The sequence below is a fragment of the Carassius auratus genome, chromosome 42, assembly GCF_003368295.1.
Source record: "Carassius auratus strain Wakin chromosome 42, ASM336829v1, whole genome shotgun sequence".
NCBI classification, from domain to species: Eukaryota; Metazoa; Chordata; class Actinopteri; order Cypriniformes; family Cyprinidae; genus Carassius; species Carassius auratus.
In genome coordinates, this window is record NC_039284.1 from 13,438,114 (window position 1) to 13,462,901 (window position 24,788).

Here is a 24,788-nt window from a genome sequence, read left to right on the forward strand (position 1 = left end):
TATAGATTTCTGAATGAAAAACGCTCTGAATTTCTCACCTGACTGGTATCTGGCAGTACGCTATAACTGAGATGTCTTAAAAGATTGATTTTTCAGAACTTGTTCAGGGAATGTTGTTAAGTATAGTCCCAGCTAACAAAAATATGTTCTAAGAATGTTTTGCTAATATTCACATTAAGTTGTGAAGACACTATTTCTGAACATTCTCAGAACATTCAAAACTACTGGTTTCTTGATTATGCAAATGTTTTTGGAATAATAAAATTAGAATAAATATAAAATTAATAGTAAAATAAATATGATGGGAAAATAGAAAGAATTTAAAAACACTGATTAGATTTTTATAACTGCGGATTCTTTATATTGTATTTCACTTTTGGTCAATCAATTCTGTGACAGTGTTTTTAAAAATTTTTTTTATTATTATTATTATTCTGTATATGAAAGTAAAATAATGACAAATGTCTTTGAAACAAAAAAAAGCATGTTGAATTCCACTAGCTGAAAAAATAATGCTTTGCATTTTTAGTGACTGAACATTCAATTTACCGCTTACTCCATTTCTGCAGATCAGTTTTTGTGAATTAATGACTTGCTCTACCTGTTGCTTTGTTCTTCATCAACACCCGCTTGCGCCACCTGCTGGTGAGCGACTTACAGCAGATGCAGATCATGCATTGGTACTCTACTGCTATCCCTGCAGTTCCCAGATGTGCAATGCTAAATTTTTTCCAAATTTTAACCACTGAATTAGTGGAAGCGAATTTGTAAAGTGAAATAAAATTGACTGAAAATTGCCTGTCGAATATTATACATCATATTTTTAAACTGACTGAATGTTTCGGAAGTGAACTCTAAAAGGTGAATATGAATAATCAATTTTTTTTTATTATGAAAATGTGTGCAACAACTTTTTTATTTAAATATTGACAGCTTAAATAAACAACTTTGTTAAATTTCAGCCCCTAAAAATGCAAGCCCTGATAATACAAGGCATAAAAAGCAAGCACTGTTAATGCAATGCATTATTTTTCAGTTAGTGCAGTTCAACATGCTTTTTTGTTTCAAATACTGTAGATGTCATTATTTTACTTCCATATCTATAAAAACATTAGATAAAATTTCTAGTCTCAAACAAACTCATAAATCACAAAGAAACTCATAACTTCAGGAGACTTTCCCAAAGAAAGCTCACAAATAAGATTTCTTTAAAATCTCAATTGTTTCACCTATACAGAAATATAATTACATTGTGAACAAATGAAGTTTTGCACATGCTTTAATTTTCCCCTGCAAAATAAGATTCATATTATCTCATTTGTTATGATTATCTCATCACTATTAGTTTCATAATGTCTGAAACTGTGTTCAGATCCACCAAGAATATGAACTTGGATTAAAATAACATTTATTCAGATAAAAGCAACTAACTTTTATGAAGCGACTAGCAAAATAAAAAAAAAATTAAAAAGGTGGTGTATCAATTTTCACTCAATGCCTAGTAAATTTGACAAATAAATAGTATTTTATTTATAAATACTCCAATAATCTTTATTTCCAACTTTTAAAATGTTTAAAAGACCAACCTATGAGCAATAGAACATTCTCTTTCACTGGGTCCGTCTTTTAAAATGTTTCGTTTAACCTCCCCAATTCCCATTGTTTACCTTTAAATTCATAGTTTAGAGTTTTGATTGCTTGATCAACATTAATTTTAACTTCTAGACTACAAATGTGATATTGAAAATGGCACATATTGAAGCTTAATTGGTCAGACTTTTGCACACAGCTCTCAAAGCATCATTATTGTCTTGAGCATTGAGCATCACTTCATCAGAGGATGAATGGACAGAGGACACACTGTGAATGAGTGTGCAAGTATTCTGGGAAAATGTTTGCTTGTATTTTTAGTTTTCTAGTTTGTTCTCAGAGACTGCAATCCCTGACGTAGAGAGAAGTCTTGACGTCCACCCATCCCAATACGTAAGACAGACTTCTCTCTCGCTCTTCTCTCTCACACACACACACACACACACGCACACACACTTGTAAAACAGGGGTTTAGGGGTTGGACCACAGGGAGGGGTGTGTCTCTATAAGACGACCGAGCAACAGCATCCTCTTAGGAAACAAACAGAAGCAGGAGATAGGAGAAAAGAACCGTCTTCAGTTTCAGCAGATCTGCTCAGGACAGGTGCCTGAACCACACACAGCTCAGGTAAGCTGACAAATGGCAAGAAACACTTTAGATTCACATCTGTTTACTCAAGCTTCCTTGCATGAATCTGTTTACTGATTATTTTTAATTTAGAGCATGCAATACAATTTCTTTTTTCATTAAACTTAAAGGGATATTTCACTCATTTGCTGACCCTCATGTCCTTCCAAACCTGTAAATTAAATACTTTCTTCTGTGTCATTTCTTCTTTTGAAAGAAAGTCATACAAGTTTTGAACGACATGGGGTGTAATTGAGAATATTTTCATTTTCTAAATAAACTTTTCATTAAATCTGTAGTTTATTGCAAGTGTTTGCAGAATATCTCAAGCTAAATAACTATTTTTTCCACTTGTATCTACAATACGAATACATTCACAGTTGACCACATGCAAGAAATTTGACGTTTCTTCACATAATTAACTGACATAAAACATCAAATGATGTATGAAAATTATGATTATGGTTTTCTTCTGAAACCTATTTATGTGAATGACATGGACGTATTTTTCACTTTGCTCTCATAATTGAGTCATCGATTGATACATAGTGAAATCAATGCATTTCTTTACAAGGCATAATCCAGGTTACTATACACCACATTTAATTTTAGGGGGAAATTTACTGTACTCTGGGGTGTTTAATTCAACTGAGAGAAATATTGGCAGTACTGTGAAATATTTTTAAAAAGGAGCTGACTTTCGGTGCACAAAATTCCTGGCACCTGCTCCATTCATGGACCATTACCATGCAATTTCCTACTATCTTTGGCCATTGTCTTTAAATGTCTTATCTACTAGAGTAAGTTTGGATTTATTGCTCCCTGCTCAAGTTTCAAAACTAAGGAGCGACAGATAATTGTTCGTTGATTTCACATGAGATCCTAATGAATTAGCCTTTAAATATTGTGGAGCAATTCTGCCTTGGTTCATTCAGAATGTGACTTTCTGATGTTGCACTGTGCTAGATAATTTCATACTTCTTGTAATCCACAGAGTGTGACTAAAAGCTCGGTTTTAGCTGATATGAAGAACTGTGGCTATGATCATATATAAAAAAGTGATACTAAAATGTATTTTAAAAAAAAGAAAAAAAAGAAAGATACCTGGCTGACTTAAAACAAAAAGAAAATGTAAGTGCTATTGGTTCCTTCTATGCAAATTCTTAATTTTGTATGTTGTGTAATTACATTTAGGTGATTATGCAATAGCCTAATCATGGCAACTGGCTCAGTTCCTCTTTTAAAAACTTATGAAAAGACAATTTGACATGGTGATTAATATACATTTTTTCACAAATATGGTACAAAACTCATTCAGGGGAGGTGCAGCTAGGATATTTGCAGAATCTAATATTAGTCAGATTATTCCTCAGAAGGCCCTGAGGCATATGTATCGCCTCATCCAAAAATCATTGCTCAGTTTTAGACACTGTGAAATTGACTCCTGATTAGCTGTCCTTGCAGTGCTTTAAATATCCTGATGCACAAAATGCATATTAATAAGCATAAAAGCAAAATATATCAGTATAATGACAATAACTGCAAATATAAATATATACAAAATAATTAACTTTATAATAAAAGATTAAGTGAGCTAATACATACCAAGGTGGTCGTTTACTTTTGATTCTGTTCATTTTTAGTTTTTTAACTCATGCAAAAAAAGATGTTCCTCTTTAATCGTTCAAACACAGATGAATAGAATTAGCAAACACAAACTAATTTTCATTATTCAAAATTTGTATTTGCTTAAAAAAAAATTTAAAGCTTGTTTTTAATGTATATAAAATGCTAATTTTAATTTCTAGCTTTTTTAGCACCTATATAAAGATGATATAAGCGCCCTCTCACGCTACTGATGTGGCTACCTGTAACCTATGGGCGTCGGATGCATAAAAAAAAAGTGGGTCCTCCCCTAGAAAAATTTTACAGGAGTAGATGCCATTTCCTGTATTCTGGTGCCGTTTTATTTAACAATTGCTTTTATAGCCTAAAATAGTTACCACATACCTGGTAAGGTTTCCCAAAAATGAACAGTAACAAAAGTCTATTAAGTTATTTTGAACTAAAAATCTTTCCTCTGCCAAGTAGTTAATCAACAGTGAGAAGCAGCAGAAACGTTGCTGTGTGTGACACAGACACAGATGTAATTCAAATCAGCATTAAAGACTACATGATGCCTTCAAAAACAACAGGTGGACAAATAATGAACATTTACTTAAATAGCAGCTTGTTTAGTGACAGTATGTGAGCACACAGCCAGACCCATCTGAACAGCAGATATGTATACAAGTATACTAAGATGCTTTGTCTACCTTGCTGTGTCGCGGGAGTGCTGCAGGTGCGAGTAGAGAACACGGAATGGAGTTTAATTTATATGGACTCTGAATGAGCCAAGTGCAATGGATTTGAGGAAACAGCTTCCTGGAAGTCAAGGCTGTAGCTAAAATGTGGAATGGAGTTTAATTTATTAGGGCATTCCTCAAGTGGAATGGATTTGATTGATGGTTCTCTGAAAAGTGAACAGACATATGCACTGAATTAGAGATTTTAAAAGTAAATGGGTCCAATATCACTGGTCTTAAAAAGTGGGTGGGTCTTGTATGTCAAAGTATAACCTGATGGAAATAAGAGATTCATTGTGCAGCTTCATTGATTAAAACGGAACTTTGTGAGATCGTAATAAACTGAAATGAATGACAGCTTTTTAATTATTATAAAAAAATTTGTTCAAATAGATGTACATTGAGAATAGAGCACCCTCACTGATTTCAGAGACACCCCTAGTTCTCACCTGAACGTGTGGGAGAATTATTACTTCTAATTTGGCCAAGGAAAACCTTAAAAAAAAGGTACAATCAAATTTTTTCTATACTAATTTGTGAAGTTTTCACATGCTTATTAAAGGTGCAAAAAGTCATTAACAAAAATCTGAAAATAAGTCAATATTTTCAGAATAAAATGATACAAAATAAAATTTTATGTGTATGCTTCTATCCTGAAAAAGCCTTGTTTGAAGATGGATATTTCATCAAGAAGTTTCTCAGCCCTTAACGTCAGTTTAACAACTGCATTCAATATGGCAGATGAAACCATTACTTTTACATCACAAGCATGAAAACAACCTTAAGCTTTCTGATTAGATAATCTATCCTTATGTCATGGGCGTCAATGCAAAGCCCTGACAGCTATGTTTAAGTGTGGTGAATCCTTCCATCCCATTGATTATTCCAGCCATCGTTCATTTATCATCAAAGATACAGTTGTGGTCATTGGGGCAATTTTCCATTCAATTTGTGGTTGCGTTTATCTTATAGTGAGTTTGTAGGTGAATGTCCAACCTAATTTGACCTTCATGGGCTGCAGCAAACCTACTGAGACATACAGGTGAACAAAGTGCACACAGTCTATTCTCCACCCCCCAGAAAAGATCTCAAAAGCAATCAAACATTAGAGATGACGATATATAAACGCAAATATTTCTCATCAAATTCTTCTAAAACCAAATTACATCTGCACTGTCATCTACCTTCTTTTTTGTAGTTCTACCTCTCAATGTATATCCTTATACATCATTTGTTTTTCTTATCAGGAATTTAAGGAGAAACACAAATGATCTCCTGAGCTATCTAAGAGCACCATATGAGCAATAAATGTTCCTCAGAGATGTTGTTACATTACATTACATTTCATTGATATATTCACTATACTTCCAGCCAACAATAATGACACTTTTACTCATCAACTATTGGATCCTAAGGCTCAAGGGGTTAGTAGTGGACTGGTAATAATGGTCATTGATTTATTTTCTCTCCAAATTGATCTAGTGTGTCATGCTTGAAGGAAATTGACATCATTAATCAAAACTAGGTACAGCAGTTAGCATCATATAGTCTCCAACGTAATTCAAATTATTGTGCAGCACATTATGATCATATTTCAATATTTCTCTAGTTTATGGTGTCAGTGTCATATTACTATGTATCAGAAATAACTAGTTTTTACAGCAATTTCTCAAAGCTTTCCATCTGCAGTTGCACAATCGTGGTCTAATTAGACACAGCAGTGAGCTGCTGGTCTCTGCCACTGAGAACCCCTATGGTATCAAACTTTGATTATGTTGGGTTTGATTGAGAAATGAGCTGTGCAAAACCAGCCCCATTTACCTCTGGAGTTTAATTGAGCCATTGAGTGTTTTTAGCCAACCGTGTTTGGCAAATAATCAAAATCTCAAGAGATTACACATTTGAAATGATGGACAATATCTCTATGACAGTATAGCGACTGGTGATGGAGAAAGGAAATGAAGCAGAACTTGGAATTCTTTCCACTTGCTTTGTTTACTGGAAAACGTCTGTCGTTTCGTGTCATGATATTAATGAGCAATGACACAAGTGCTTCATTGTACTCATTAGAAACCAGTTCTCAGGGTCTTATCTCCTTTTATATGACCAGAAAAAGGAAAAGAAACTGACAGTGGAGGGTGGATTCAAATATGAAAACAGGACGCATTTAAGTGTAAGAGTTAAATTAACACTTAAGCTGTGTTTTTACACCGATGAGTTAATGCTACTTAGAGGAGACTGTGTGTCTCTGTTAGATTCTGCATTAAAACGCAAAACTGCCTAAAGCCTATTAAAGGGGTCATGAACTGAGAAATCAAAAACCCTTGTTCTTTTGACATATAAATGGTCATTGTACTATATAAAATAACATTTCTTTACCTGCCCCAACTGAGCCATGGATAACCCATGGGTTCCGCTGGTTATGATACAACCCGCGCATCGGGGACATCACGCAAGTTACATTCCTACGTTGGCCTTCATATTGTAACCTTATCAAAGAACTTAATAAAATATGAAAACAGTAGGGTTGCATGATTAATTGCATGTGATTGTCATGCGTGTCTCGTCATGGCTGAACAATTAATCACATGTGATTGTCATGCATGTCTCGTCAGTAAAGTAAAGTTCTGTGATTAGTACTAAGTATCCATCACCTGCTTTTAAATGGAGTGGCACTAAATAAACAGTTTAGTTGTAGTTTGCTGCGTTCATAACCGAATGTGATTCATCTGCCATTATGACGCAGTATTGCGTAGCTTGTCAGCGAACTACGGTTCTATTTACTGATGAGACACGCATGACAATCACATGCGATTAATAGTGCAGCCATAAAAAATAGTTATTCCAAATATTTCATATAGGCTATAGGGAATTGCACAGAACATACATGTACTTTTTATTTTGTTTTTCATGACCCGCCCCGCATATAAAGTGACAATTTCTTTACCCAACCCAACCCGACCCACAGGTTATGAGATGACATCACTACCGCCCAACGATTTACTCACATGGGTAATTAATAAGACAGGAAAAAGTAGGTCTATGCAGAAATCAAATGATAAAGATACTCCGAAGACAACAAGGTGCTTTGCAGTGCCAAGTTGTGGAAAAACATGGTCATTGCTTTCCTTCTGATCCCAACATTAGAAAAGAGTGGATAAAATTCAGTAAGAATGTAGTCCTTTGATCACTTCATTTTACCATGGATTCGTTTACAAATGAGGCACAATTCGAAGCAGGATTTTCAGAAAGATTTAAACAAAAAAAAAACAATGCTACGCAGACTATATTGAATATGAAGTAAAGTCGTACCACACAAAGTAGCAATTGTGAGATGTAAAATATCACTGAGAGATATTAAGTCCTACATGTAAAAAAAAAAAAAAAGTTGCAATGGAAAATTAAGTAACAACTAAGCAAATGTGAAATAAAAATTCAAATTGTATGATATAAAGTCTCAGTTGTGAGAAATAATGAAACTTTGCAATATATAGTTGCAATTACGAAAAATCACAATTACAAGAAACTGAAGCACAATTATAATAACACTGTGAGATTAAGTAATGGAGATATAAAGTTTGAACTGAAATAGAATGCGATTATGACACATTAAGTCAAAATTACAAGAAATAAAGTGTAAAAAAAGTTAAAATTGAGGTAAATACGCATTCATCATATGTTACAATTATTTCATATTCAAAACTTAAATTTCATATATTTATTGATAATGGTAATTTCTATGTATTGCCACATCCGTGCAGCATTAAACTGTTTGTGTAAATAATTCTTATCGTGGTAGAAATGCCACTTTAGATGCAATGTACTGTTAAGATGACATTAAACAAAGTCAAAAATCACTAAATGTTCTGCTACTGTAGAACAGATTATGAAGCACTAAAATTCTGTAAATAATTAGTCATTCCTTTTCAAAACAGAAAAGCTTTCTTATGATTCAGAAAGCACCGTTTCTCAAAGTGCACAGATTTCCTCCTAGTCAATGAGATTGCTCTTTCCTTTTGAGCATACGAGATAATTCTAAAGGTCAAAAGTTAAATAACTCTGTCCATCTTGGTTAAGTCTTTTTTATTACATAACTGAGTTAGTTAATTAAATCTTGAAGGACTGCCAATCTCTGCATCCCACATGTATGTACAAGTCTGTACAAACTGCAGTGAGATTAAGAACTTCTGGGGCACCTGAAGTGCACAGAAATGTGTACAGGTAATCTAAAATCGAATGAGAAACTTCGACCAGAAACAAATTACTGCTGAAAAGGAAAAACTATAGTTGTAGCAAACAATCCCCACTTGAAATATCCCCTCTAAAAAAATGCAGCGGCCTAGCCTGAATCCATTTATTGCGTCATCTTGTAGTTCCTGAGAAAAAAATAAATACAAAAATGAACTAAAAGGAGCAACAAAAATCAATATCCAGTTTGTTCTCACTGCATAAAGTTGTGTGTAATTCACTCACACTTATAATAATGTTTCTTTTCTTGTCGGTTACTCTTACAATGACTAAATTCAATAAGACTCACTCCGGGGGTGCCTATTGATTCTCCGTGACTTACACCTTTGCTTTTGTTCCTGTTAGTACAAGTGTAATGCAGGTGATATTGATTTATCTTGAAGTTGCTTTTGAAGCAACTAAACAATGGGCAGCATGTCACCGGCCAGCCGTCAGTGCTGAAACGTACATTCACCGGTGCTTTATTTGCTTGACAAGGCAGCTGCAGGATAAGGTTATTATTCTTAAAGCTTTGGCATAAAAAGGACTGAAGCGCTTTATAGTCCTTTCTATTGTTTGAACTAATGTGGTGACTAAGACTGCTTAACCAGCATGCATCACAGCGGCTCAAATCCTCCTCCTCTTCTCCATTCTGCTCCCATTACGCCACAAGCACTAATTCTAGCTTCAATTACTACAGATGATGAGTTCTGATAATAAAGTAATAGGAAAAATGCTAAGTTGGTCTCGGACACATCCAAAAAGTACCATTAAATATGATTAGTTAACGTCACACAGACAGGCAGGATTTTTGACTAAATCTAGTTTAGATTATGTGAGGGACATTCATACAGTCATTATCACAAAATAATCTCACCCTGAAGGAGTTTATTTTGCACTAATGACATTCTGACTGTACATTACACAGCTCCTTGCCAAAATAAACAAATAACAGGTCATTAAATATTGAACGGCGTTGAAATGATTTTATTAAATTAATATATCTTTGATTACTTTACAGTTTCTGCAAAGAAAAACAGCCCATTACAATGTAGAAAACACGTCGCACAGCAACCAACTAAACACTGGACCAATAAAATATCATTTAGAATAAATTGTATAATCTGCTATCAACCTTTCATTACATATTTAACTATTTTAAGTTCTCAGTTGGTTATTTTTGAATTGATTAGATCTGAGTAACAAAGATGGCAAATGATGCACTTGACCAATCAGAAATTTTCCAGAAAGCCTATTAAAGGGATATTCACCCTAAAATTACAATTCTGTCATCATTCACTCAGCCTCATGTGGTTCCAAACCTGTATGAGTTGTTATCTTATGCTGGACATAAAAGAAGATATTCTGAATACTATGGAAGTAATGGCAACCACCAACTGTGTGTTTACCAGCAATCTTCAAAATATCTTTTTTTTTATGTTCAACGTTAAAAAGAAACTCATACAGGTTTGAAACGACATGAGGGTGATTAAATGATGACAGAATTATATTATTGGGTGGCATATCCCTTTAATAAACTGAACTAACATACACACATATGGTTGTGGTGAGATTTTCTTCCAGGAATCGTAACCTATTTTCTCTCTCACACCATCATCTCTGTCTCTATCCTCTCTACAGACTGCACTTCAGCTGTTAAAACACTGCGTGATGAAGACTCCACTGTGGACGATACTGTTGCTTGGACTGTGTAACCCAGCATGGGGTGACTGCAAGAAAGACTGCCTCTTCTGCAGCCAAAAACTGCCTGTTGAATATGCCTTCAATAATTTGGTAATTCCCTTCAGTGTACATCACTTCCTGTATCCCAAGATGAAAAAGTAAACTATAATAAATAATAATCTCTCACAAGTATTTCAAAAGAGATCTCAACATCACAGATTGTGCCAACAATCAGAGATTTACTATGAACTCAAACCATTTGATTAAATTCTCAAACTAAACATACTGGTTATGTCAGCCACATAGGTTTTATATCTTTAGTACGTTCTTATATACATCAATAATTATATAATTTATTAAAGTTTATTCTTTCAACAGAGAAACATACAAAGTTGATCCTCTATAATTGTGTCTGGAAGATGATAAAACAGAATGAAAACACCCCATAATCTTACAATAAAGTAGATATCCACACCATAGAAACCAGAATATTATTTCTAATATATAAAGTATTTATTCATATTTATTTATTAGTTTTTAACTTTGTTTAGTTTGTGTTATGTATATGTTTAGTTATTATGTCTCTATTAAATCTAGATTTATATGTTAGACTGCACAGATCTTTTACAGCTTCTTTAATCTTATTTCATTTTCTGTGCTGTCCAAGACACATGGCCTCAATTTTATCGAATTTCGCAGTGACTCGCCATTAGTTGCCATAATCATAACGATCATAATAACAGTGGAATGTGGTTGTGCTCTGCGGCTTATTATAGCTCCGAGGAGGAGGACATACTCTCTGATTCATGTCAATAACACGCATTTGAGGGGGCAGAAGTGCTAATTTGGTTAAAAATGGCCCCTTGACTCAAAACAGCCGGGGTGATTCAGTTATCTTGTTCTGTAATTAAGTAGAAACACAATAACATCATTCTGCAAGTCTGATGGGCCTGAATAGCCCTCCATGGCGCAGGCTCACCCTGAGGTGTTCTTATCGTTTTTACAGCATGAATGAGCAGATAGGCTATAACCCTTCTGATAACTACCAACTCCCTTGAAACGAAACTGTTAATTTTAAGGGTTAATTGATTAACGTTACATTGGATTCCGAGGAACAGCTCGCGCTCCTGTCCTAACGTGACTTTAGTTTCTAGATGCAACGTTACTTAATTTCTCATGAAATTATATTTTCAGAAACACTTTTGAAACGGAAAACAAATAAAAAGTCTTTGGTCCAGTACACTTATCGATAAAACGGTCTAATTAGGCAATATCCACGAGCAAGAGAGCTGTTGTTCCAAATATATGCTCCTCCGATCTCCAGATCAGACCAAACAACTATTGCGAGTTGCTTTCATACAGATTAATGGACCGTTAAAAACAAGATTATATTTTGGGTACTTTACATTTTACAGTACATACCACATTTCCAGTTACAGTTGTCTGTTTTTCCTCCTACAAAGAAAATTATAACGAGCCCAAATGAGATGTGTTTCCTCACAGATCGAATCAGATCGAGTGTTTTGAACGACTCGGTTCAGTTGGTGATTCAATGATTCACTTGTAACCTGCCAAATGAGTCACTTCAAAAAGTCGTGTCATTGACAAGACGCTAGGCCAAGTCAAATAAAACTAAGGTTTTACTTAATAAATCACATTTTACCATTATTAGATACAAAAGGGGCGTGGTTTAATATTTTATCGATCTTTAATAGCTCTTAAAATAGTTTTAAAAGAATAACAGAAGTGGCTGCAGCCAGGGGAAGTGTTAAAAATTATTTATATGCAAGATTTTGTATTTTTTTAAAAAGACTCCTCAGCCTTTTTAACTGGTTTTAGAGGGGTTTGGGGCACTTTGGTAAACCAGCTAAAACTATCTGAACACTTGTAAGCAGCTAGGACCAGATGACATATAAATGATTGTGCTGAAGATAAAGTTACAAAACATTTACACACTCTCTTATTGTAATATAATACAGTGTGACTGTAATAAGGCATGATAATGTTGACCGTGTAACGTGTGTGTTTGTGCGGGTCTTCTTTCAGGTGTGTCTGGTGGAGTGTCATGGTAAACTTTCTCCAGGCGACACCTGGGAGATGTGTCGCAGGACCATTGTGGAGCCGAAACCAATAGCCTTGTTATCGGTTGCCAATGGCATGCTGAAAAGAGAAGATGAGGAAGCAGACACCTCTCTGCCTGTGGACCAGGATGATGGGCAGTATTCTGAAACCCTCCAGAGGTTCAACCACATAACACAGGCCTTGGGAATGGATGATCAGGACCAAGATATGCAGCTCAGTAAAAAATACAAGTTCCTGCAAGTAAAGTCAGCACAAGAATCTGAGGAAGAGCGAGATAGAGATAGCGAGATGGAAGGCAAGGAGGAAGAGGCTGCCGTCCACCTGATAAAACGCTTCGGAGGCTTCCTCAAAAACAAGTATGGCTACAGAAAGTTCATGGATCCTGGAAGGCCTTTGCAAAAAAGATATGGGGGTTTCATAGGCGTCCGTCAATCTGCCCGCAAGTGGAACAGCCAGAAGCGCTTTAGCGAGTTCCTCAAGCAGTATTTGGGCATGAGTACTCGAGCTAGTGAGTTTAATAGTATGTCTTCTGATGTCACTCAACAGAATGAATAAGCTTTGACCTTTGAAGTGAATAAACTTACCAAGCAAACCTTTTGTCATGCTCATTCGAAAGATACCATGCACCGTTCTCCTCAAACACAAAAAGCTCTCATAGTGCCACAGGGTTTCATGTGCATTTACTCAATGAAGCATCTAATCTGTGTCAAACAAAGCTTACATTAAGTGATATTAGCTTGAAATTTGATGAAAACTCTTATGATTTGATTTGACTGGTATTGCATATGAAGGCCCCTGTAGTTTTATTATACATCATTTGAAAACGTTATTTGTTCCAAATTCATCTCCTCTACGACACTGCCACCTATTGGTCAATGATAATTAAATCTCCATGAAAATCCTTGAAATTGAGGTGGACTTCATATGGAGAGGTCATTACTAGACCAAATAGAATTATTAAAGGAATAGTTCTCCAAAAATTAAGTAATTGCCATGCTCACTCACCCTCATGTCATTTAGAGATCTAAATGGAACGCAAATCAGAATTAAAGTCTAAAGAAAGCAAGAGAAACAGACTAAAATTAAAGTTTGGTAACTTTTAAAAACATTTAACTCTTAAAAAGTTTTTAAAAAAGTAACTGTTTTACAAAGTTGCAATTTCATATGAAATTTTACAAAGCATTTCTTTTTGTTGGAAAAAATAAAGCATTAAGTTTCACCCCTTAGCATAGCATAACCATCACTGGGGCGTAAACAGATTGTACAAATTCATATGAATAAGCCACCAATTGACCAAAACATATGCATTGCCATGAGATTGTGTAGGGGAAAAGAGCAGCTTTAACAATCTGCTTAACATCTCCTTTTGTGTTTTAAGGAAGAAACAAAATAAAATAGGATCAGAATCATATGAGCATAAGTAATTGCTGTACATTTCGTTTTGGGGTGAACTATTCCTTTAAGGGGATTAAGGAAAGCTAATCTGTGTTTACTGTCTCTCCCGAAAAAATAAATAAAGCCAGATTTCACATAAATCATTCCAGCAAAAACTCATCACTGTAAAATGCCTATACAAACATAACAAATTATGTCCTGCACATGCACACTGAGTTTGCATCCTCATCTAAGAGTGGGAAACCCAAAGCATTCATTGGATTATTTTTTAACTGATAATATTGATTTGTATTTGTGCAGATGCAATGATGTATTTATGCAAACATTGCTAAATCATGCTTCTCTCTTTATTCTAATGATAAAACTCATGATGTTCACCAAATGAACTGTACATAGTAACTGAACTATATCAATAAAATAGTTTACTATTTTCTGTGGCTTGTCATGCAGCAAATGATTGTGTGTCCTGAAGTATTTTGTTCATCATTCATTTGGATTTTTAAACATAAAAAATGCAATATTTCCCAACGGTTAAAATTATTGCATATTGAAAGTAATCTGCCTATTCATCCTCAAAAGTACAAATATTAAAATGCAATACCGTCGGTTGTACTTGTTTAAACAAATATTTATTTATAAAAGACAGGGAGCAACATAAGTTTCATGAAAAGAAATGATAAATTGTATCTTAAACAGATCTCAGTTTATGACTTCAGAAAAGGAAATACTTGGGAAGTACTTTACAAAAATGTACAAATAGATTATTCTCTATCTATGTGGTTAATTGAATGTCTCTCAGACTTTACAGACTAGGATATCCTTAAAGAAGCTATGACACTGACTGTCGGAAGTTCATAAAGACTTATGGAGATATTCAGGTACATTCAGTTTTATGATGTCAAAGCATCATGCTTTGCAAAATATATTGAGCAACAGATCAAAAAAACAAAAAAAGATAATGTGCATAAGTGTTTTACAAAGTAAGAAAATATTTGGACCCAGTATTAGGAGTATAAACTAATCAAACAATTGGTTACACATAAATGGTCATCAGATTCATTTCACATTATTATGCAGAGATGTATATGATTTATTATCTTGCTGAGATTCTTTGGCAAACAGACAAACAGCGAGTGAGCAGGCTGGGGCGAGAAGCACAAAAGTAAATGAATAATTGCATATCATCATGCATGTTTGCACAGATACTTCATTAGTATCAATGTGACAGAAAAGTGAATCATATCATTCCACAGAAGTATACCCTGTGACACAGAAATACACTGATAATGACACAACAGGATTTAACACATCACGGATATCAAAATCGTAATAAAAAACCCTTATTTCTTCCCATTTCTTTTTCAAAAGTTTGAAATCAAAGAAAAAGCTGCTTCTCAGCAGGTAAACATGGCATACATGAACATAAATGTTATATGCTATTAATACATTTACTCTGCTTTCTTGCTTATCTACAATTAAGCATAAGCTGCCAATTTTGCCCCGAAAGCAATAGCCTGTGGTAAAAACCTCTCTCCGGTCTTATATTATCTATTAAATTGGAATGACAAGTAAAATTTCCATATCTGTCTGATGACGACAATGTATAAACCACATTAAACAAAAAGTATATGTCTGCTGTTGTATATGGCTGCATACTGCTTGTAAAAGAAAGGTTCGACTTCATCAGTTCTCGATATAAGATGCAGGAAGACTGCAGCACCAACATGGTTCCTCAGCACATTTCAAAAACACGCAATTGTGATGAAAGTTGAAAAAGTCTTAAGTCACAAAAGGTGCTCTTTTGGTTTCTTCCAACCATATAGTTCCAGGTTCATCCCCTCTCGAGTCTCTATAAGGTAAGTGTTTTTTTCAGTCGAGAAATCTCTGACATGCCTTTTTCCAGCGGCAGGCGGTGCACCACTGGTCTCTGTGTTCAATGCCATACACCTTCCGGCATTTCTTGGCTTCGCCCCGAATCCTCCTGTTAGTATGAAATAAAATCAGAGTTAAATTTACCATTTCAGCTGAACACAACAAAATCATATGAAAAGCTATTTGCAACATTTTAAGGGTGAACTGTGTAATTTATACTACAGTTCATAAGTTTGGGCTAAATACGTTTTTTTTTAAGACATTGATATTTTTATTCAGCAATGATACATTATACAGTTTTTCAACAAAATTGACAGTAAAGATTTAAGATTATTACAAAAGATTTCTGTTTAAAAAATAAACACTGTTCTTTTAAACTTTCTAGTCATTAAAGAATCCTGAAAACAAATGTAATACAGTTTCCACAGAATTATTAAGCAGCACAACTGTTTCAACATTCGCCCTACTCGGACGGTAATTGTTTCTCATGGGAACGTAAGGTATTTTCAGCATTTGCAGGGACTAGTCTGTGGTTTTATTTCATACTGAATCTAGAATGTCCATGTTTTTCTCCAACAACCAGTGTAAAACAATCCCAGCCAAACTGGACTAGAATTAATCCATCAGAATGTAAGTTGTATTTTATGGTTTTGTATTTATTATGTTATTAAGCACTTTTCTTTTTCTCTGCCAATCTTTTTCTGATTTCAAGCGTTTTTTTCTTTTCTTTTTTTAAATCAAAAACAAAACAAACCAATCACATCCCACCTTAAAGTGCAATGGTTTCTTGGAGGTGAAACACTGGCAGGAAGTGGCTTGAAGGTGGCGTTGTTATTCTGGAGCCACTGTTCACCAACACTCACTGAACGACGGCGGAATGGTGACCCCTGAGGAAGAGAGAGAGAGAGAGAGAGAGAGAGAGAGAGAGAGACCACCCTTAGTCACAGAATGACGCACTGCAGTTTATCTTAGAGCTGCAAACAATACTCTACAGTACAAATAATGCATCAGTGCAGCACAACTTTGAACTGTTAAAAGATTTACAATAAGATATTCTTGTAATATAATTTTTCTGTTAATTTTCATGCATTAAGGCCATTACATGATACAATATTTCAGGAGATATAAATCAGCATGTAAGATGATTAAAACTGAAAAGCTAGATCAAAATACACAGACCACAATATTTTTGACCTATCAACAAGCATAAGAGAACACAATGTCCTCAACTCCACTAGATGGCACTGCAATATCATCCACATTTCTTGTGGGCGGAACAAAGGACACAAAAACATGTGCATGATGTTACTCCCATTTTCAGTAAAAAATAAAATGTCTTTGAGACCGCATGGTGCTTTGTATGTTCTGAAAGCTTTATAGTAAATGCTGCACAGCCAATTCATAACCTATAAATATTCACAGTGAAAAGGCCTCTTAGAAGACATCTGTGCTGAAATTTCTCTAGCCTTGAAGATGATAATGGAATCAGTTCATAAAAGAAATGCTCACCTGTTTGCTCGGGTGAACTGTGAGAGATGGAGTCCAATGACAAGACACAGGAACAGATACTGGTTTGCTCGGAGTCACAACCTGAATGGGTGGAGGAGCCTGAGGAATCAACATCAACATATTAAGCCATTTGTGTTCATTCATGTCAATATCCTTTATTTACAAGCAAAAAGTGACATGTGACACTGATATGATCTTTGATGTGCTACACACCCTCAAGAGATTTTGTTTTTTACGCCACAACAATGTCAAGCATCTCACCTGGTAAGAGTGCTCAGAATGGACCTGCCAGAAGCTGCCCGGGGCGGACTGGCTGAGTGGGCTGGGCTGGTGCATCTCTGGGGTGGTGGGAGAGGAAGAGGGAGGCGTGTGCCGGCTGGGACTGGATGGAGAAGTGCAGGAAGCCACGTGGCCACCAGAGGGAGTGGTCTGTTCCAGGTCCTGATAGACTTCAGTGTAGTAGAAATCTTCTTCCCTTTGGGAGTGCTCATCACTATGTCTGCAGGAAACATAATGCACCATGTGATTACAATAAAAAAAATCCCAGATTGCCGCATTCATTGGTTTGAATGTATGGTGCTCGTGATGCTCACCCAAGATGAGAATTTCGGATGTGACGTTTGATGCCCACTGCTGTGGTCAGTATTTTTCCACAGTTTGGCCACAAGCACCGATATGCAACTTTAACAGAGTTCTAAAAAGTGAAAAAAGCAACATGAAAAAGATGAGCTACACGCTGCATAAACAACCAACACCTAACATATAAGGTTTTATTACTTTCTTAAGGTTTTACAATGTACCTTGCGTTTCCTTGGCGTTGGTTCATTAAACAACATTTGGTCCAGTTCCATGTCCAGGCCTTCATCAATGAGAGGGGCGCTCTTGTCCATCTCTGTGATGGGTGGGGATGGGGCGGGGCTTCCGTTTCCATGGTCGCAGCTCCAATATCCACCATCATACAGTTCGCCACCACCATTTTCCATCCGACACGAAGCTAATACAAAAACAATAACAGACCTCTTTTAGACCTTAGATTAGCTTAATCAAAAATATATACCAGTGGACACGTGTCCAGCATGTTAACTGTAAAACTAAATGTATGATTAAATATATAACTATTCTATTATAAAGATTCTATAAATAATTTATACAATGCAGATGAAATAACAAATGATAATGTATATATACACACTATTGTTTGGGGATCAAAGATTTTTATAAAGAAATTAAAACTTTTTTTGAGCACTGATGCCTTAAATGTATCAACAGAAACAGTAAAGACATTTATAATTTTACAAACTATATCCGTTTCAAACATATGCTGTTCTTTTTAAATTGTCTATTCATTCAGAATCATAAAAAAAAAAAAAAGGTATTTCTACTAAAATATTGCACAACCATTTTTAACAATGCTTTTAAAGACTGATTTCTGAAGGATCATGTGACACTGAAGACGGGAGTAATGGCTGCTGAAAATTCAGCTTTGCCATCACAGAAATAAATTACATTTGAAAACATATTAAAATAGAAAACAGTTACTTTAAATTTTTCAATATTTCACAATGTTAGTTTTTACTGTATTTTTGATCAAATAAATGCAGCTTGTAAGCAACAAAGACTTTTTTCAAAAGTAAAAATCTAATTTATTAAATTTATATATTAATATTTAAGGAAGAAGCATCTTATTTACTCTGGATAGGATCCTTCAGGAGTGATTAAAAATCACAATGACATGCAATCCTGTTCTAGCTCCTTAAGGATTTCGCTTTACCAATGAAAACTGATCATGCAGTTGTTAGGGATTTCTTCTTGGTGACTAACACCTATCTCAGCAAGCGTTGACTAATCTCAGCTGGTTCATGCCAGATTTGTGCAGTGCATTGTTGCTTGTGACTTTACCAAAAAAATCAAACATCAAATGTAATATTCTCCTTACCTTGAGTGGCCTTCACCGGAGCGGAGTGCTGGATGACTGGACTGCACGACAGACTTGTAAGCACCATTGCAGCCATAATCTCATCCATGTCCACTGTGTCTGTACTCCTGCAGTGTTGAAGTAGAGTTATAAAGGAGTGTTTCATACTCAAAAGGTCATTCTGAAAATTATAACATGACGTACCTTCTTGGCACATCAATGGAGGAGGAGACTGAGGTGGTATGACTGGACGTGGGGCTCGTCCACACGTCTTCCAGCTTGCGATGAACGTGCTGGTTGAGCTGCGGCAGGAAGATAGACACCTCATTGTCCACGTGGTTATGCTGTTCGACCACACCTCCACATTCTTGGCCTCCACAGTGCACATACACCTGAAATGTATCGGGAGAACACCATGAAATGGCTGAGCATAGCATTGTTGACCTTGTGTACCGCACCTGAGCATACCATTCATATTTTGATTAAATCTACATGAATAAAGCTTACCTTCTGTCCCGGGTAAAGCTTGCTTCTGTGAGGCCCACTATCCAGGCATCCAAGGGGTCCCGTTTCTGTCAGGCCCTCAGCTGAGGAACCACACACCAGGGTGCCCAGTGGGGACCGTTTCCCAAGCCTAGTCTTCGGCAACATTTTCTGTGCCTAGCACCTTCTTGACTGCTTTGAAGAACTCCTGATGGAGATGCAGCAGCGCTATTCAAACGACGAACAGGAAGCTGAGAAGAGGAAACAAACAAATGATTACGGTTCTGAGCACTCAGCACATTTTATTGTTAGAAGGAGAGCCTGATGTTTTGGTGATAGCAATTTTCTGTACGTCTCATTTGGTGGTTTTATAAAAAATTAAAAAAATATTAGTATTAGTCTCAACATTGCTGTCACCTGTTGAATCTGATCAGTGAAATCAGCATGAGTAACCAACCATATTTCTGTGAAACATCCGACAACTAAATGTCAAACTATTAAGACATCACAGAACGAATGATGCAAAATCTAAAGTTGACGTGCAACTGTGCACACCGACTATGAGTCACTGTCAGCACAGAATGAACTCCAGGGAAAAATGCTTTAAACTGACGTAGTTCATAAAACTGCTATGGTCATGCTAGGCCCTGTCACTTGAGAATGTTCACTCAAGAATTTAGGGCACAAAGGAATCGCCCATTATTACCAGCTGCTGTCAGGTATTAGGTTTCCTCTCTTCCAGTAAAAGGTGATTCAGAGTAACTGTAACTGATTGAAGTGGAATTTCCTTTGATTGGCAAATACTACGCATTTAACAGCATGAAAAAGAAATTACTTCTTGCAATTTTATTTGTATTATGTATAAAGTCATTCATTGCAAACAGATTATCAGAGGTAAATAAGAACATGTGCCAAATCCAAAATGTAAATGTCCTGTAAACCAGGGGGGTAAGAGCTAGATGCTGAAAAGTGACAGTAAAGACCTTTATTAAGCCACTTTAGATTTGTTTCAAATAAATGATGTTCCTTTGAACGGTCTATTCACCAATGAATCCTGATAAATGTCAGTTTCAGCAGAAATATCAAACAGCTGTATTTTCAACACCTGATAATAAAACATATTTACTGAGCACCAAACCAGCATATTTCTGAAGGAAATGTATTGGTATTGTGTATAACTGGTATTAGACAAATCTATAACAACACAGCAGAAAATACTGTGCAAAACATTTTAAAAGACTTGATATTGCCCAAGATGATAATATTAAAATGCTTGAGTCTAATAAGAACAAGTTTTTCCTTGAATGTTAAAATAATAATAATTTAAACAAAAGTGTTACAGTTAAGTGTTATATATATATATATATATATATATATATATATATATATATATATATATATATATATATATATATAATTTTTTTTTTTTTTTAAATGCAAACGCCTTTTATCTACATCCAGCCTGCAACAAAATCCGTTTGACTTTCCTAAATCGGTTTAAAACTAATGATATCTGGATGATTATAAAAGTTGAAGAATATGAGATAATGGTTTCGGAATATACTAGTGATAGAAAGCCACGCCAAAAAAAAACGACCCGGCTATTCTATTACGTCATAACGTAATTACGTCATAGCGTGCTTCTTGGCACACCGGCTAGGCATATTACATGTTTCTAAAACATTCCGAAGAGACGACATTGCAGGCACGTAGCGCTGTTTTATACTAACAGTGGTGCTAACGGTGATTAATGTATCCCAATATTTTTTTTTTGCAGTCAAGATTCAGCTTATAAAAACAAATTCAGAACTAATAACTTGTAGAAAAAGCCTACAATGAACATTATCAGAGCCGATACGTTTTAGCATAAAACATTATTTATTAAACCATGATCTCGTATAAACTTATATACAATCATAAACGTTTTATTTGTAACATGCATGTTGTTTGACCATTAAAACAACAATTCGCTAGTGACATGTTTGAAAACCCATTCTGTTTCAGACCGGATTTGTGAACCCGTTCATTCAAATCACTGAAGATATCGAACTCAAAAGAAGCGTTTGTTCAGGATCACACATCAATACTGAAACGGATGCTCACAGCCGCGTTGCAGAGGCGAAGCGACTAGAACCCGCAGCCGGAGCACATTAACCATCTAATATTCATTCATTCAAAACACTGAATGCTGACCATAATATAGCAACTTGACAGTTAATCTCTTCAGTTAGAGACAGTTCCTGCAGATTTCTAAACCAGAGTTAATAAACCAACTGACTCTTTTCATTCTGTTTAGAAACGCAAAAAAATGCAAAAGTGCACAGTTGTGTTGATATTAGTAGCCTACAGAAACACTAAAACAATCTTCATCCTAAAGGATTTTAAATCGAAGTTACTACATCGCATGAACAAACCAAGTTATCAAACATGCAAAAGCCTTTTCGTATGAAGTTACGGTATACTAACCTTAATAGCAGAAGCAATGCAAGTCTTTACTGAGAAGCATACAGAGCAACGAAAAGACGCGAATGCATTGAAACAGAGGTTAAAACTTTCAATGAACGTACCTTTTGCCAATTTCAACACACCCCCTTTCCCACAAGGCTCGCTCTGACCGGCCGCAACTTGAAAATGTCCTTTTTCAGAGCCCAGAAAACGGCTTGTGTTCATGTATTCAAAACCCTGGCCTGGATTTACACAATCACGCATAACTGTCCTTGTTTGACAAAGCACCACGCGCGTAAGAACACTACTATTAAAGCAGTCTGTTCTAATCTACAGTGTTCACTTTACACGCCATGGATGCGTCGAGCTTCTGTCTGATTCGGTTTTAATCCGCATTGCTTCCGTCTTCATAGAGATGTGTCGTTCCAGTGTAATCCGATGCCGGGTTTTTCACTCGGCGCCTTCTAGCGGGCTTCTGCTCTTGTAGTAAACAACCTGACCATGTGGTAGAGATGTCGACGCTCATTGGCTGAACACCGCTTTCCAAGACACACGCCCTACAATTCCAACTTGTTTACTCAGAAGTTGAAGAAGGGTCAAGAAACACAATGGACACACACAGGGCACTGTATTTCACGTACTCCTGCAGCTCTTTAATTAAATCTTTCTGGCTTTGCATTAACGTTACTCCTGTAAAATGCGTTTTCAGAGGAATGCAGAGAAACAACGTGCAAACGGCTGCATTGTTGCTTACTGTGCAGATCATAATTTAAAACATTTATTTTTGCATAACATTAAGTGTGCATTAAAATTGCACCTATTTAATGATCATAAATCTGCACGGTGCAGTATTTGTCTCTGTGCATGTGTGTGTGCTTCGTGTTCCTTGTAACTTGTGGCTGGCTGATGTTGCATTGTATGGATTTACTTTATAGGATTAACCCTTTGGGTCATCTTTGACTTGTTTTCAGTAAAGAATATGCTATAAATATATTTCCTGTTACAAAATATACAACATATGCAGAGTGATTTCAATGCAAAGACTTCACGTTTTTGAATAACTTGTGGGGATCTGATGTGCAAGTCAAGTAATTGCAATGGTTTATTTTGAGAGGGTTAATAAAATGTTAATCTATATGGTTACCAAACAGCATGTTGTATTTACACGTACAATAGAGAATATTGAGTTCAGTAGCAGTTTTCTTTCTTTCTTTCATTTATATATATATATATATATATATATATATATATATATATATATATATATATATTCTTTCTTCTTCAGTAGCTGTTTTCTGAAGGGAGAGGGTATGAAAGGGTTACATAATACGAGTTTTCCCAGTCCTTGGCAAAGCCGCCGCACGCCCATTGGTCGATCGCTGTGACGTATCTCCCCACGCGCTGAGCTCGTGCACCAGTTGAGGCCAATGAAGTGCGTACGTGAGCGAGAGCACGTACACGTACTGGAACATACTGAACCCGCGTGCTGCACGTCGGCCACAGATCCGCGTGCGTTTCCCAAAGACTGCAAGAGCAGGCGTCACGTGAAGAGGGTCTTTAAACATGACAGCGGTTTTATTATTGTTATTTATTTACTCACCATCGAACGTGAGTATTAAGCGTTACTTACAGAAATTATGTAAAAGAAATACGTTTAAAGTTATTTTAATAGAAAGTTTTAAAGGATTTTGTCACCTGCAGGGTTTCGACATGTTTGGGGAGCTAACATTACGTGTGATCTAATAGAAAAATGTTTTGATAAGCTTAGGATAAATCCATGGTGCAGTCTTTTTGCGCAGCTTGATTTTTATGTTTTTAATAGTGTATTTGTCATTGTGCATAAGCAAAAACATTTATTTACTGTAATGACGACTTGATAGCTAGGACTGTAACTGTAGCTAGTTGGGGACAAGTGACCACTGTGGTGCATCGATAAGAATGCAATTGGATGCTGTAAATCTCTTCGATGGTTTTATTGACACTCAGCAGAGGATTATCTGTCTTCATGTACGTACAGTAGGTGTGTGTGGTTCTACAATAAACAATAAAAGAAAGAAAATATCAGAATACAAATAAACAACAGTGCTGACATGATTCAATTAGCAAAGGTAATAACTTGTAATTATTATACATTTCCCTTTAAGTAGCATTAGCTGCTTATACATATCAAATAACCAAAAAAATACCAGATAAAAACATTATCTTCTTATTGCCTTAAAGAACTGTCTTCATACTGCTAGTTATCACTACTATCAAACCAAAAAACCTAGGTCTCTACTTCTCAACCATAATTACTCTCAGATAAAAACTATAAAGTGTCAAGTGAGAACACATATAAACACAATATTAATATAAAAATAATATTAATAGGCATTAACATAATGCTAGCGAACTTTATGCTAACATACTGCATTTCAATAGTATCTCAGAATAAACTCTTAACAACCCAAGGCACCGAAATACACATACGTAAACATTTAGATCAGGGTACTCACATGTCTCTGAACGCACACATGCACAGATATTGACATGGAAGACATCTATTCACCTCAGTAAATTCTACAATGCGTTTACCGGCCAATCTCACAACCAACTCAAAACGAAACTAAAACTG

The 24,788-nt window shown here is 35.7% G+C and overlaps 2 protein-coding genes and 1 long non-coding RNA gene across 3 annotated transcripts in view; 1 reads left to right on the forward strand and 2 right to left on the reverse strand.

Annotated features, from left to right (window-relative positions):
• Positions 1-12,148, reverse strand: part of LOC113060738 (uncharacterized) — a 29,099-nt gene extending 16,951 nt beyond the window's left edge. Inside the window, exon 1 of the long non-coding RNA XR_003278287.1 lies at positions 11,896-12,148. This is a non-coding gene — a long non-coding RNA (uncharacterized LOC113060738). The remainder of the gene's footprint in view (positions 1-11,895) is intronic.
• LOC113060730 (prepronociceptin-like) lies at positions 1,845-13,448 on the forward strand. Its single transcript, XM_026229882.1, has 3 exons — positions 1,845-2,218; positions 10,432-10,584; positions 12,520-13,448. Exons 2-3 carry the CDS (start codon positions 10,462-10,464, stop codon positions 13,108-13,110), a joined length of 714 nt encoding a protein of 237 aa, XP_026085667.1. The 5' UTR covers positions 1,845-2,218; positions 10,432-10,461; the 3' UTR covers positions 13,111-13,448.
• A 1,112-nt stretch (positions 13,449-14,560) lies between these two features.
• LOC113060720 (zinc finger protein 395-like) lies at positions 14,561-22,651 on the reverse strand. Its single transcript, XM_026229866.1, has 10 exons — positions 22,297-22,651; positions 19,754-19,980; positions 19,451-19,638; positions 19,268-19,374; positions 18,132-18,325; positions 17,925-18,025; positions 17,593-17,830; positions 17,332-17,430; positions 16,591-16,709; positions 14,561-15,931 (listed from the first exon to the last, which is right to left on the reverse strand). The coding sequence occupies exons 2-10, from the start codon at positions 19,895-19,897 to the stop codon at positions 15,820-15,822; spliced, it is 1,302 nt and encodes a 433-aa protein (XP_026085651.1). The 5' UTR covers positions 19,898-19,980; positions 22,297-22,651; the 3' UTR covers positions 14,561-15,819.
• Between the last annotated feature and the right edge of the window lie 2,137 nt (positions 22,652-24,788).